The sequence below is a fragment of the Ahaetulla prasina genome, chromosome 5 (assembly GCF_028640845.1).
Source record: "Ahaetulla prasina isolate Xishuangbanna chromosome 5, ASM2864084v1, whole genome shotgun sequence".
NCBI lineage: Eukaryota > Metazoa > Chordata > Lepidosauria > Squamata > Colubridae > Ahaetulla > Ahaetulla prasina.
The window spans coordinates 56,537,610-56,552,588 of record NC_080543.1 but is presented as its reverse complement, the minus strand read 5'-3'; the positions used below and the strand labels follow the sequence as shown (position 1 = coordinate 56,552,588).

General features: G+C 35.9%; 1 protein-coding gene across 11 annotated transcripts in view; it reads right to left on the bottom strand.

Moving 5' to 3' along the window:
- ITSN1 (intersectin 1) overlaps window positions 1-14,979 on the bottom strand; it is a 104,271-nt gene that overhangs the window by 68,629 nt on the left and 20,663 nt on the right. For 10 of the 11 annotated variants that reach the window (XR_009155564.1, XM_058186893.1, XM_058186895.1 and 7 more), the window contains 3 exons: window positions 8,582-8,742; window positions 7,386-7,565; window positions 5,704-5,797 (listed from right to left, as the gene is read on the bottom strand). Coding sequence is in view for 10 of the 11 variants with exons in the window: in XM_058186893.1 (XP_058042876.1) it covers window positions 5,704-5,797; window positions 7,386-7,565; window positions 8,582-8,742 (435 nt within the window). In the remaining variant the exon portion in view is untranslated. Of the gene's footprint in view, window positions 1-5,703; window positions 5,798-7,385; window positions 7,566-8,581; window positions 8,743-12,361; window positions 12,428-14,979 lie in introns of those variants that run through there. The other variant, XM_058186897.1, reaches the window with a different exon arrangement.

Genomic DNA, 14,979 nt, shown 5'->3' with positions numbered 1-14,979 from the left:
AGATTTCAATATGGAAGGACTAGAGGGGACATGATAGCAGTATTCCAGTATTTGGGAGGCTGCCACAAAGCGGAGGTCGATTTATTTTCCAATGCACCAGAGAAGAAACAATGGATGGAAACTAATCAAGGAGAGAAGCAACCTGGAATTAAGGAGAAACTTCCTAACAGTGAGGATAATTAACCAGTGGAATAGCTTGCCTTCAGACCTTGTGGGTGCTTCATCACTGGAGGTTTTTAAAAAGAGACTGGACAGTCACTTGTCTGAAATGGTATAAGACAGTGATGGCTAACCTTTTTGTTGTGGTGTGCCGAAAGCGGGGGGAGCATGGGGGGGTCGTACACATGCATGCCCTCACCCATAATGCAATGCTCCCCGCGCATGCGCACGTGACCCACCCATCCCATGCATGCATGCCCTCCCCGCCGTTTTGGGCCTGAGGGGTCATGCGCACGTGCAGGTCGTGTGCGCATGCACAAGGGACGGGATAGTGGCATACCCCCCCCCTGCACCAAAGGGGAGAGCAAGGGGCATCCACACCACTCCATCCCACTATCTCTCAGCTTGCCTGTGGCCGCGCTGAACAAGCACCAGCACAGGGCTTCTTGATTACCTGCCTCCCCCATGCTTCTGACTTGACCTGCTGCCAGTGCCTACAAGCAGAACCCCAGCTGCGCGCAGTTTGCTCCACTGTCCAGCTAGGAAGGGAGAGGGCGGAGCCGTGCGCAATGCCCATAAAACCTTTCCCACTCCTGCTGAGTTAATGCGCAGCTCCTTGCCTTCACTCTCCCCACCCCCACAGCTCAAAGACCCCTCACTGCTTCTGCACAGAGAGCTTATTACTGCGTGCCAGATTCCTTTTCATGGCAACCGGCTTAAGGGCGCTGGGTATGGGAGAAGAGAGACACACGTTTAAACTTAGTGAAAAGTGAAAAGACATGCACAGGAATTGAGAGGCTTTCCTCCCTTTCCTCGCTCTCTCCATCGTTCTTCTGCGCCTTCTGGCCTGCGCATCTGCCCAACGCTTCCCGAGAGCCTTGATCGCCTGGGTGCCTTTAAAGCAAGGCTCCAGGAAAATACTGGGGAACCCAGGAAGGATCTCTCTCTTGCCTTGCTGCTCTTCCTCTCTTAAGGTTTCCAGGGGTCCCTTTCGTCGCTTTTACTTTTCTTCCAAGAAATCATGACAAGGAAAGGCTTCGCTTCCTCCTGCCTCCCACCTCCACCCCCTCCTTCCATGTATTGATAACAATATGATCCTCAAGGCGGCCCCCAGGGGAAGGGCCTTCTCTGTGGGGGCTCCCACCCTATGGAACGAACTTCCCCCTGGACTTCGACAGCTTCCTGACCTTCGGATCTTTCGCCGCAAACTTAAGACATACCTTTTCTTCCGTGCAGGGCTGGCATAGAATTTTTAGATGTTTTATGGGTTTTTAATTTTTAATTGATTTTTAGTGTTTTTAAATGTATTTTAAAATTTGGGCCAAATTTGAATAAGTTTTTTAGCTACTGTTTTTATTTGTATTGTATGTATTTGATTGTTGTTTTACTTGGCTGTTAACCGCCCTGAGTCCTTCGGGAGAAGGGCGGTATACAAATTAAATTATTATTATTATTATTGTTGTTGTTGTTGTTGTTATTATTATTATTATTAGGGTGATCAGGAGATGGTTCTCCAGTTTTTGCTTCTTTTAAAATGGGGGAAAGGCCTGCCGGTGAGTTAGGGTTGAGGGAAGGGATCTCTCTCCATTCGAGATGGCCAGCCAGCCTTTCCCATTCAGGAATGCTGTGCTGGGCAAGTTCACTACCCCCCTACCCGTTGCAGGCCTGCCCACTCTCGCTCCTCTTCTCCCCAAGCTACCTGCAGACCTTTTGCTCCTTGGAGGCCTTGAGCCCAAGAAGCTGAAGAGAAAGGCGGGTTCTCTTCCCGGAGGATTAAGCAGATAAAGGCACTTCCTTTCTCTGGCTTGCAAGGGCTCTGGCCGCTCCAGGAGTCCAGGAGGTTCATTCCACCGCCTTTCCAGGTTCCCCAATATTTTCCCAGAGCCTTGCTTTAAAGGCACCCAGGTGATCAAGGCTCCGGGCAGCTACTCTTTCGGTTTCTGATGCTCCTGTGCACTTAAAGACCAGCTGGCTGCTGCACCAGAACCCGGAAGAGCAACATGCAATGGCTCTGCGTGCCCAGAGGGATGGCTCTGTGTGCCACTTCCGGCATGCGTACCATAGGCTCGCCATCACGGGTATCATCTTGAGCAGGGGGCTGGACTAGAAGACCTCCGAGGTCCCTTCCAGCTACTCTGATGATGAATTAAAGCTATGTTTCTACTTATACTGATAGTTCTTTTTAAAATATCTATTTTTTACATTTTTTCCTTCTCTAATATATTCAAGGAAAATGAGGTCCTAGCTGTAATTTGAGTTATGTTGTTGTTGCCAATTATTTTTTTGCTACTTCTTTGAACTTATTTTAGCTTATCTTCATCCTGGGTCTGTACTTCACTATAGCAGGGGTGTCAAACTCACGTCGTCACGTGATGTATTGGGACTTTTTTCCCCTTCCCTAAACCGGGCGGGGGTGGGGTCAGCATGTGATGCATTTGGCCCGGGGGCTACGAGTTTCACACCCCTGCACTATAGCAAACCTAAATTCTACTTTAAGAACATTGTTACTTCATCTCATCTGATAGATATTTGTACAGCTTCATTGTTGAAAATAATGAATTTCTATCCCATTTGTGGCTACTACAAGCATGATGCAGAAATTGTCATGTTAGCCTGGGTTTCACTGGTTTTCCAAAATCTTTCACTTAGATCCATATTTCTTGCTATCTTAATGAGCTGTAATTTAACTGAGTTGACTTCTACTCTAAAGGAAGTTAAAAATAAAGATAAAAACAAATCTTGTCAAACTGATTCCAACAAATTCATGCTTTTAGTAACAATTTTAAGACATTTATGATTCCAAGGATTGATATCAAACTAAATGATCTATAGCTCTTGGTTTTATACCCTGGTCCTATTGCATTCCTTGCAGGAGTGTGTTACCAACTAACATGGCTTTTTTCTTTGTGTTTTATAAAACACAATTGCATTTTTTTTACTGCTTAAGAATTTATCAGTCCTATATTCTATTCTATAGGGCAGCTTTTATTCCCTTTGACATTCAGAGACAGTTTAATTGGCAAGTTTAACTCAAAGCTCCTGTTAGCACTCCCTGTTTTCTTGCTCAGTGAGCTCGCTCTTTTGAACCTAGCAGCCTTTAATTCTCTTACAGACTCTATTTTCTCAGCAGGGAACAGTCATTCAGTCACCCATATTAGGCAAACAACAAGCCACAGGAAAGAAAAAAAAATTACATCTTACAGTTGAACATGCAAACTCTAATAGCACACAGCCTCTCTGGATACTCTCCTTTCCCCTACTTGTTTTCTCTCTGTTAACTTGGTTCTAATGCAGATAGAGATACTGAGAGATAGCTAAAACAGAGCCAGTCCCATTTATCTTAAGACAACTTTAAATTCTTGGCAGAAGTTTAATTGCTATATTCTATACAGAGGCCTACCAACATAATCTATGAATACTAGCATTGCTACTAAGAGGCTTCATTGAAACAAATGTTAAAATAGAAGCTCACGTTAATCTCCAAAATAAGACTATATATGAATAAAATTACTAACACCTTTCAAAATACGTCTGAATAAACATATCTCAGAATTTAAATTACCCAAATTTAATAAAATATGACATATTACCATTTGCAACTCACATCTTTATTTTTAACTGGTTAAATTTCGTTATACTGAAATTTGTTTAACCGGAGTTTGTTTTATCCTATGTCAGCAATTCAGTGTCCCCAAAAGTTCTTGGGTTGCAATTCAAAGCCTTCTCATCAAACATGGCTAATTTGTTGTCCATCACATTTAAAGGAATCTGTTTAGAAAAAGCTGTCCCATAACATTTTGAGAGTGAATCTTTAAGCAGGAAAGGAATCCCTGAGAATTTTATTCTGCTAACTGTAATCGACTACAGGGGGTGGCACCCATCTGTTTCAAAGGCCGTTGAACTAGTGTTGTCGGAAGATATTTCCATCATCATGTGGCCAGCATGATGTCATGGAGTATTGTTTCTTCCCAACTGAAGTGGTACCTATTTATCTACTTACATTTGCATGCTTTTGAATTGCTAGTTGGCAGAAACCAGGTGAAGATAGGAGCTCACCCTGTTGTGTGATGGTCAGCTTCCAGCCAACAAGCCCAGTGTCTTAAACACTGAGTCATCGTGCTACCCTTTAGGCATTATAAATATTTCCAGAATTCAAATTTCTTACGATTTATGAATATAACAGATTTATTCAATTATAAGCCTTATATTCAGGTCAATATTGCAACAAGATTTAAATTGCAATAATTAATAAAACTTGTATTTTTACCTTATCTCCTAAATAACAATGCTTTTTATAAAATTATGCTTTAAGATAAAACACGGCAAAAACCCAGCTAAATATATATTAATGAATATTTGTGAAATACTATACATGATGGACTAAAATGGAGAATTTGAGTACCAAAAAGAGATGTAGAGGAAGGAGAAAGTTGTATCCAAACAAAGGCATAATCAAAATAAATGGAAAACTTCATTACATGGTAACAGGAATAGTTAGCAGTGTAAATCACATCTAGCTAATTACTTTCCCAAATAAATCCAAATCTTATTATTTATACAAAACTTTAATCTATGAATATCTTTTCACAACAAAACAGATGTTCAATATAAAGTATATTCTACAGAGGAATTATTGAGTCTGTCATTTGCACCTCTATAACTGTCTGGTTCGGTTCTGCAACCCAAAAAGACAGACACAGACTTCAGAGGATAATTAGAACTGCAGAAAAAATAATTGCTACCAACCTGCCTTCCATTGAGGACCTGTATACTGCACGAATCAAGAAGAGGGCCATGAAAATATTTACAGATCCCTCACATCCAGGACATAAACTGTTTCAACTCCTACCCTCAAAACGACGCTATAGAGCACTGCACACCAGAACAACTAGACACAAGAACAGTTTTTCCCCGAAGGCCATCATTCTGCTAAACAAATAATTCCTTCAACACTGTCAAACTATTTACTAAATCTGCACTACTATTAAACTTCTCATCGTTCCCATCACCAATCTCTTTCCACTTATGACTGTATGACTGTAACTTTGTTGCTGGCAATCCTTATGATTTATATTGATATATTGACCATCGATTGTGTTGTAAATGTTGTACCTTGATGAACGTATCTTTTCTTTTATGTACACTGAGAGCATATGCACCAAGACAAATTCCTTGTGTGTCCAATCACACTTGGCCAATAAAAAATTCTATTCTATTCTATTTTATTCTATTCTATTCTATTCTATTCTATTCTATTCTATTCTATTCTATTAAAGAATATATAATTATTCTTCTACACAATTCTAATCAGTGATCATAATAAAAATGTTATTGTAGTCTACACAAACAACTTTTCAACAGAATGAATCCTTTAATTTCAGATTTTTGAAATGCCATGTTATATGCAAAGAGTTCATCTCTGATACCACTTATTCACAAGCGGTCTTCTTAAATTTAGTGAAAACATTTGTATCTGAGTATCTGCAAGAGTGACATTTTTGACAAAGCTGCCAAAGTACTTTAGAACAAAACAGTCATACTTACCCAGCCACATCAAATGATTGTGCTTTTTGCAGCTTTGCATTTAGTTGGGATCCTCCACCAGATCTACTGAAGGAGGAACTCTTTGGCAATGTTGCTGAAACATAATTATTATGCTTTAAATTTGATGAAATTAAATGATTAATACACAAATTATTTTACCTTAAATTGCCATTATCAAATATACTTTTTGATATAATCAAATTACAATATTGCTTATAACATTCTAAACTATTTTTAAAAACTACAAAGGATCATAAAAATTAATATTAAAAACATATAGCAATAGCACTCAGACTTATATACCGCTTTACAGTGCTGTATAGCCCCCTCTAAGCAGTTTTACAGAATCAGCATATTGCCCCCAACCATTTGGGTCCTCATTTTACCCATCTCGGAAGAATGGAAGGCTGAGTCAACCTTGAGCCTGGTGGGATTTGAACTGCCAAATTGCAGGCAGTCAGCAGAAGTAGGCTGCAGTACTGCACTCTAACCTATGCACCACCGAGGCTATTAAAACATATATTAATCAATTAAACAAAATTTTGTTTATACAAAATTAATTCCCTATGTATTTTCCTTTCAACTATTCCATGAATAGTTTTCTGCCAACACTCAAGACAGACTTGAAATGTATAAGCAGTATATTACAGTAAAAAGAGGAGAAACCAAACCCACACTGTATTAAACTACAATTCATTTAACCAGTTTATAGAATGAAAGCCAACTTCCATTCTATAGACAGACAGCATTATATGCCAAACAAACCAAATTAGTACAATGTGGAAACTGAACCACTAATTAGATACTATGTATAAAAGTGGAAGACAATTTAGGCCAAGCAATACTTCAGAAAGATATCAATCTCATATCTAATATTAAGTTTGCTTAAATAGGTAAACATATGCACTTGCCTTTATAATGTTTTAACATGGTTTAATCAATACTTAAAAGACCTGGAAAAGCCAATCAGTCTAATTTTTCATGGAAAAAATGATTATCTTATTAAAATTAATCAAATTATCAAAGATTTAGTGATTAGTATAAACGTTAATAGAAATCTGAATGAATCAGGAGTGCAACTTTGTAATTCTGAATACTGTTAAACTCGTGAATCTTTGATGTAAAATACTGTAATATTTTGCTATTCTGTTTTACATCAAAATTGATAAAGAGTCATATAAGCAGTGGTGAGATTCAAGTAATTTAACAACCGGTTCTCTGCCCTAATGATTTCTTCCAACAACCAGTTTGCCAAACTGCTCAGACAGTTAACAACCGGTTCTCCCGAAGTGGTGCGAACTGGCTGAATCCCACCACTGCATATAAATATATTGCAGGCACTAGGATTCTGAAGTCCTTGGATTAAATCGCACAGGAACAGTCTGAGCCTAAAAAAGGTGGGATTGTTTTAGTGTTGCAGTTAGATGTTAAATTCACTCTCTCCAAAGAATCTTTAAGAAACCAATCTGAATACACTGTATATACCTCTAGTATATACTATTCAATAAGAAAACAATGTATTATAAGTTTAACAGATAACTTAATATCCAGGGTAGAATGTCACTGATGTCATTCATACATAAATATGTGATTCCATTTTAAAACACAAATTACTTTTCTTTTAAATATAAAATAGAATATGTATAAGCTCTGGAAATCTAAATGTTGATAATTCAGCATACCGGGATGACCATAAGGTGGTAGAGGTTGGATTACAGCTGGTGCTCCATTAGCAACAGGAGGCACAGCTGCTGTAGGAACAGAAGATACCAAAGGTGGAGACATTCCCACAACTGGTATGGATGTAATTGGCCCTGGAGCAACAGCTGAAAGAGGTGGTATAGTGGAGAGACCGCTTATTCCTGTAAGAGAAGTTTTCATAATTATCATTGCTGGCCAGCTACAAAGATTTATTACAATGATCTATATGAATGATCCTTCAATAAGTATAGAACCAAAATGGGAAAAAAAATATTCTGATTCTGGAGCAAACCAGACTAAGGAAGATTTTCCAAAAGAACAGTATTTGAAACGACGTTTCTCCATAGGGAAAGAGAATTTGAAAAAAAAAATTCTTGGCTCCTTTGTTTTTCAAGTGGGGATCACAAGAGTAGATCAAGTTGTAGACCAAGGGGGATTATTTTTTTAAAATGCTTAAAATGTTTTTATATTTTCCTTAAACAATGAAAAATGCAATCAAAATGGCAAAAATACCCATTGGATCAAATGACCTTATATTTACAATCCTATGGTTCACTTAACTGTGTCTCACTTAACCAACATAAAAATGGTTGTAAAATCAAGTTAGCATTATGGTGCCTCAACTTATAACCATAATAACATACAACTGCAATTCCAGTCCCAATTATGGTCATAAATCCAGGACTACCTGTGAAAGACTAGAAACCTCTTATGGATTTTTTTTGCTGAAAATGGAAAAATGTCAAATGGTAATTTCTGGATTTGAGTACTGAAAAGGATTCAGAAAGGAGCTGAAGGGATTATTGTGATGTTAATGGGAAGAAGGGATAATGAATTTGTAACTGTTGTAAAGAGGGATAAAAGAACATATATTTTTCTTTAACTGCATTTTTTCTATATATTTTTCTTTTTTCTCTTTTTCTTCCTAAATTTCTGTGTTTGTCTTGTATTCAAATAATAACTCTTAAAAATTAAAACTGCTAGCCAGAGACATTTATATTACAAGGTGAAAAGCTATATGATAATGTTTGTTACAATTGTATTAAAGTGATTCTCTAAATAGAATGACAGTAGTAGACAAGTTCTACTACAGTAGTAGTAGAATGTTGTCTAGTAGTAGACAACATGAAATCTACAAAGTATTTCAGGAAGATGATATAATGTAAAATATTCTTACCAAATCCTGGTGTGGTAGAAATAGCAATGGGAGGCTGCTTCATAATAGGAGGTAATGCAGAAGGGAGCTGATAACCTTGTAGCTTTAGTTTGATAAGTTTCATAGCTATAGAAAATTCCAGTTGGTCCATTCTCCCATCATTGTTCATATCTGCCAGAGCCCTAGAATGATAGCATTTTAAAAAATATCTTGTCATGTGATGTTTTTATACTAAGGTAGATATTGGTCTACATAGTCCAGTATTATATAATGTGATAGCATCAGTTTTCAAAGAGTGATTTTAAAGTTCTAGAACAAGGCTGTACAACATGCAGTTTGCCAAACAGCCTTGTGTAGCCCAACAGCATTTTTTTTAAAAATTAAGTCTGCTATCATAAACATTACCACCACCATCATGAAAATCACACTGCCGAGCATTTCCAACACCTCTAGGCTTCACACACATTGCCAACTCCATATTGTTGTGCTATTTCTGGATGCCTAAAGCTGATCAGCATCACAGCTATTCTTTACTGGCCTGTGATTATTTCCAAGGTATTAATCTGGTTCTTTCCTCCCTAAGAGATGTGCAAGATTTCTCTAGAATAGTCTTCCTCTAAACAAGACTTTTTAAACTAGCTTTTCTTTAACATAATAATTCCAGATATATTGGATTTCAACTTCCTTTATTTGCCAATCATTCTTGTTGGCAGCACTGCAGTCCAACACATCTAGAAGACACCAGATTCAAAAGGTTGATCTAAAACACATTGTCTGAACTAAATCTATTCTAATATTTATTCTTAACTAACATATCCTGAGAATTTACTAGAAACCAGACCACCAAGTAAAACAGCATTATGAAAATAAATAACTCTACAGGTTATTGCATGTAATCCTCAAATTATACCACAATTAATTGGAGAAAATATTTCATTTTGGTAAGCTCTACTAAACATATAAAGAGCAAATTGCCTGCAAAGGCTTAAAAGTAAAATTATGCCTTATGAGTGACTTGGGTCTCACATCAAAAGCTGATTAGATAGGAATGATGACTTCCGGCTGATGTCAAGGACTATTGACCCTGAGGAGCATGTCTCCGTGCTCCCACGCAACTTCTCCCTGTTGGAGGGCACCGAAAGGAGCTAAAGCCACCCTGTAAGGGTAGTGAAGAAAAGAGGGGCGCCCTGTAATTCGGGAAGAGCAGCAACTCTTCCACTGAACTCAGGGCTTCTTTCCTCTCCCTCAATGAAAAGAGGCAGCCATCATAGCTGCCACAAAGCTGGGTTAGCCGAGGCAACAAAGAAACATGCAGGAGTGGTGCAGAGATGAACAGGTAATATGGCTTCCAGGCATTACACAGTGATTGGAACTGGGTGAGAAAATTCCTTCTTATTTAGACCCTAACTTTAAAAAAAAGAAAGAAAGAGGAAAATCCAGGAAAAGAGACTCTTAGAACTATTTTTTAAAGTGGCAAACTACCATAGAGAGAAAAATCCTAGACTCAAAAGAAAGGAACTAAGGGAAGAAAAATTAAAGACCTTTTAAAACATAAAAAATTGGACTTTTAAATTGGGCAGGCGTTGTTTTGGAAAGGCATTAAAAAATGCTGGACTATTTACTTGAATAGTTTGCTTCCATAAACTGAATTAAATTTGGATTAATCAAATCTGTAAGATTTGAAACAATGCTGAAACATAAATTGAGGGTGTCATCTACTGGTGAATGGAATACACCAGACCCCTACAAGTTTAGAAAAACTTTGATGAGAAAAATAAATAATATTAATCTGGAGGATTGTGGTGACACTTACAATTCTATAACTAGTTACTTTATTATTATTGGAGACTCTATTAAGAGAATAAGGAAGACTTTTAAGTAAAGCAAAATGATTTTTGACTTGCAGAAGCTTCCTGGACTACTTAAATGGAATTGATTAACAACTCTGAGATGTAAAGGACTATGATTACTGATCTTTCTGAGGAGTAACGTTGGACTGGAATATATTGCTTTTGGATTTGAGTAAGAATGGGACTTATTCAATTAAGACAAGATGCTCCATCAGGGGGAAAGGAGTGAGATTTCAAGAGAAATGGTGTTGATGTTTCAAAGCATTAGAGGTACTATGGAAAAGAACCACAGAGAGATAAAGTACCTAATGCAAGGCATATATGGGAAAATAGAAAATATGCTACAACTTATAATTTTCCCCTTTTTATATAATAGAATATAAGTAATAATTTGATGGAAAAGATTAGAGGGGGAAAGATGGTATTACCATGTATGCTTACATTATTGGCATTAAAATGGAATATTGAAATATTGAATAGGTACTTTTAAAAAACCATGTATATTAATACTAGGATTATATAAATTTGATTAATATAACAATTATTATAATTATCATTATTAATGTTTGTATCAAAATGAATTATACCCAGGGACCACACTGTTCATGTATTGATATTGGTGTATATTTAAAAATAAAAAAACTAATAAAACAAAAAAGGAATGGCAAATAGTGTGTTAAATTGGGTATTGGCTATATTTATTTGTATGAAATTCAGGTCTACTTCTCCTTTCAATCTTTATCAGATGTGTTAGAATCTGATAGCTTGGGTGCCTTTTAAACTAAATGATGTTTAATAGGCTAAAACTAAATCCATAGAATAAAGAAGGTTTGATGATAGGGGAGACTTTATCTACTATATATGGATGGACTTCAAGTCAATAGGTGTCCCTGACTTACAACTAAAATTAAGCCCAAAATTTCCAAAGCTAAGCAAGGCAGTTATTAAGTGAGTTGTGCTCCATGTTTATGACCTTTTTAGCCACAGTTGTTAAATGAATCACTGCAGTTGTTAAGTGACTCATGTAATTAAGTGAATCTGGCTTGCCCCATTGACTTTCCTTATCAGAAGCCAGTTGGGAAGACTACAAATGGTGATCACATGACCATGGGGATGCTGCAATGGCCATGAATGTAAAAACTGGTCATAAATCACTTTTTACAATGCCGCTGTAACTTCCAATGGTCACAAATCGAATAGTTGTAAGTCAAGAACTACCTTTATCAGTCGAGTGTCTTTCTTTTGGAGAGTTAGGTGTGTACTTTGTGGGATTTTGTCCTATACTTGACTGCTCTAATCAGTACAGTGATAAGGAGCAGTCACTTCCTGCTGCAAATAATGTACTATCAATATCCTTTTCTGAAAGTATGATCTGGCCACTTACTTGTATAGCAATTACCTCCTGATTCTATGAGGGACTCCCAGGAACTGAGGAAAACCCAGAAACTGCAATAGGACCAGAATGTAATAGCAGACTTGTGGGAAATTTGCTATTAGTCTGCTCCTCCTAGCAGAAGCAATACCTGTTCTGGCAAAAATGCATTTGTAACATATAGATTTCCAGATTTGTTCAATTTAAAGTGCATGTCTTAAATGGGACATGCCTATTGGTTCCCTTGTGCTAGGAACTGGGAGCCCTGATTTTTTTTCTGCAAATGCAGCTGGAGGCTTAGTTGGAATTTAATACAGTACCACCAACTATTCTATGGCACAACTTTTCCTTCAAAATTCAGACCACTCTCTTCTTAGCATGTATTAAGATCTAAAAGCTTAACTTGTCTTACCTTTTTTCACTGAGGTCTTTGTTCTCAAGAACTGCATTGGTATTATTTTTATTTAGGAATATTTAGGAAAGTTGTGATTTTATGGATTATTTTATTTATATGCTTAATTGATACAGGTTGGAAAAGATATATGGTATATATTTATTTTGTTGAAAATATCTACATACCTATGATAAGCCATTTATGAGTAGGTCCATCTCTCTTCTTTCATGACAGCAGTCTAGAATCAACTACTAGGGACCAAATATGATATAATCTATTTGTACTGTTTAGGACTTAATATTACTATGCACTTTGAATGTTAAGAAAGTAAATACTAGAGATTTTCAAGATTAACTAAATGAAATTGTTTCAAATAAATTGTAACACACTATTTACGCTAATGTGATACAGGACAGAGCCAATTATTTTCTTGCATTTTTTTCATACATTACTCCTGTTTTTAACGTTTTTGCCAGTTAGTGACCAACAGTAAGCAGTTGGTGATGGTTTTCTTATTAGACAGACATACTACAAATTCTTTTACCAAGCACTGAACCAAAATTAAATCTAAAATTAATCTTAATGAATTAATGTAAAATCAATGTGTTTTAAAACTGCTTAGTTAGCACTAAAATCAATATCACTTGGCATATTACTGATACAGAATGAAATCATTTAAAATGATAATACTTTCTCTGCTTCAACTTGAAACTAACAAGAACTGAATCAGAGCCACAAGGCAGGGTTATCAAACTTTAAATTTCATTGCAAAAGAGGGGATGAAAATAGTTAAAACTGTGCTTTCTTTTTAAGAGGACCCCTATATTATTAAGCCACACACAATAAGCAACTTTAAAGGAAGTCTGTTTTATCACCTTATATGCTCAAAATATTCTCAATGTTGAACTGGACTGTGGCTGTGACAGGAAGTATGGAAATAATTACTCTGACAGTGCTAAAATATTTATCTCTTTCGCATAGGAAAATGTTATCAATTTCACAGAAATGCTAAGATTGTGCTTACAAAAGGAAAAGTATGAACTGTCTACTAATATTTTCCCTTTCCCTCTCTCTATCAATTTTTAAGGTAACAAAGTTGTATACAAAAGCAGCAGCCACAGCTAATCCAATAACAATAACTGAACACAGTAACACATAATAAAAAATTTAGCTATTGCCTAAAGGTAAATGCCTAATTCTACACTCGAAATATTAACATTGCATATGTTATATAGTGTTTTATCAAAATTGATAAAAATGAAGTTGAAATATCTATCTACAAAATACTACATAGTATTTTCATCATCTAATTCTCTATTTCATCTCTATTAGTTATAGTACCAAGACTAATCAAACTGATCAAGTTAATCAAAACTAAAATCCTAAAGAACATAATTTTCAGAAAATATGTTGGAACAGTACAGCTATTTAAATTTAGTTACTATTTCAAAAACCATTTGAGCTTCGTTTCATTATAAATATTAACCTTTATAATAAATTGATTTAGTTACTAGAGATTACGTTTAAAAGACTAGAATTTTACCACTTTTTTCAATGTTCAAAAAAATTTAAACATCCAGTTACATATTCCAAAATATTGTAAGATGCAAACAAAAATTATTACAATACATTGTTTTTATCTTCCCATATTATCAACATTTACATAAAAATATATCAGAGTACACAGGCTGAAAATAAATGCTTATATAACAAAGAATTCTTAAATCTTCTTAGTGATTTTTAAAAAACAAATTAGAATATGCATTATATATAATCATATAAACATTCTAACCCACAAGCTATTAAGTAACATCTTATTATTTCAGTATCTAATTATTCTCTCTAAACAATGAGAAAACTCATTCTATCAGCTAAATTTATTTCATCATAGAATCAAACATTATTTATATTTATGTTTATTCTGAAAATAATTCAGATGTCTAATGAAAGAAGCTAGCTAGATTGTTGCTAATATACTAGATTGACATTTTATATCTCCCCTAATTCTTTAGAAAAGAAAAGATTTCCCACAAAAACATATTTTATCAAAAGTACGGTTCTAATATTAATACAATATTAATATTAATGCAATATCAGGTTTTCAATTCAATTGTATAGAATGTGAAGGATATGTGTTTGTGTTTTATGTTTATAGTTATAATGTACACTGAGGATGGCATTTAATTTCATTGTACGAGGTGTAATGACAATAAAGTAAATAAAGTAAGAATCCATGCTATAAAGGAAATGCCTCCTTCAAATTAAGCCCATCTATCCGTAACTTCACTTCATATAATAATAATAATAACAACAGAGTTGGAAGGGACCTTGGAGGCAGGAACCCCCTGCCCAGGCAGGAAACCCTACACCATCTCAGACAGATGGGTTATCCAACATTTTTTTTAAAATTTCCAGTGTTGGAGCATTTACAACTTCTGCAGGCAAGTTGTTCCACTTACTAATTGTTCTAACTGTCAGGAAATCTCTCCTTAGTTCTAAGTTGCTTCTTTCCTTGATTAGTTTCCACCCACTGCTTCTTGTTCTACCCTCAGGTGCTTTGGAGAACAGTCCAACTCCCTCTTCTTTGTGGCAACCCCTGAGATATTGGAACACAGCTATATGTCTCCCCTAGTCCTTCTTTTTATTAAACTAGACATACCCAGTTCCTGCAACCGTTCTTCATATGTTTTAGCCTCCAGTCCCCTAATCAACTTTGTTTGTTTGTTTGTTTGTTTGTTTGTTTGTTTGTTTGTTTATTTATTTATTTATTTATTTATTTATTTATTTATTTATTTTACAGCCA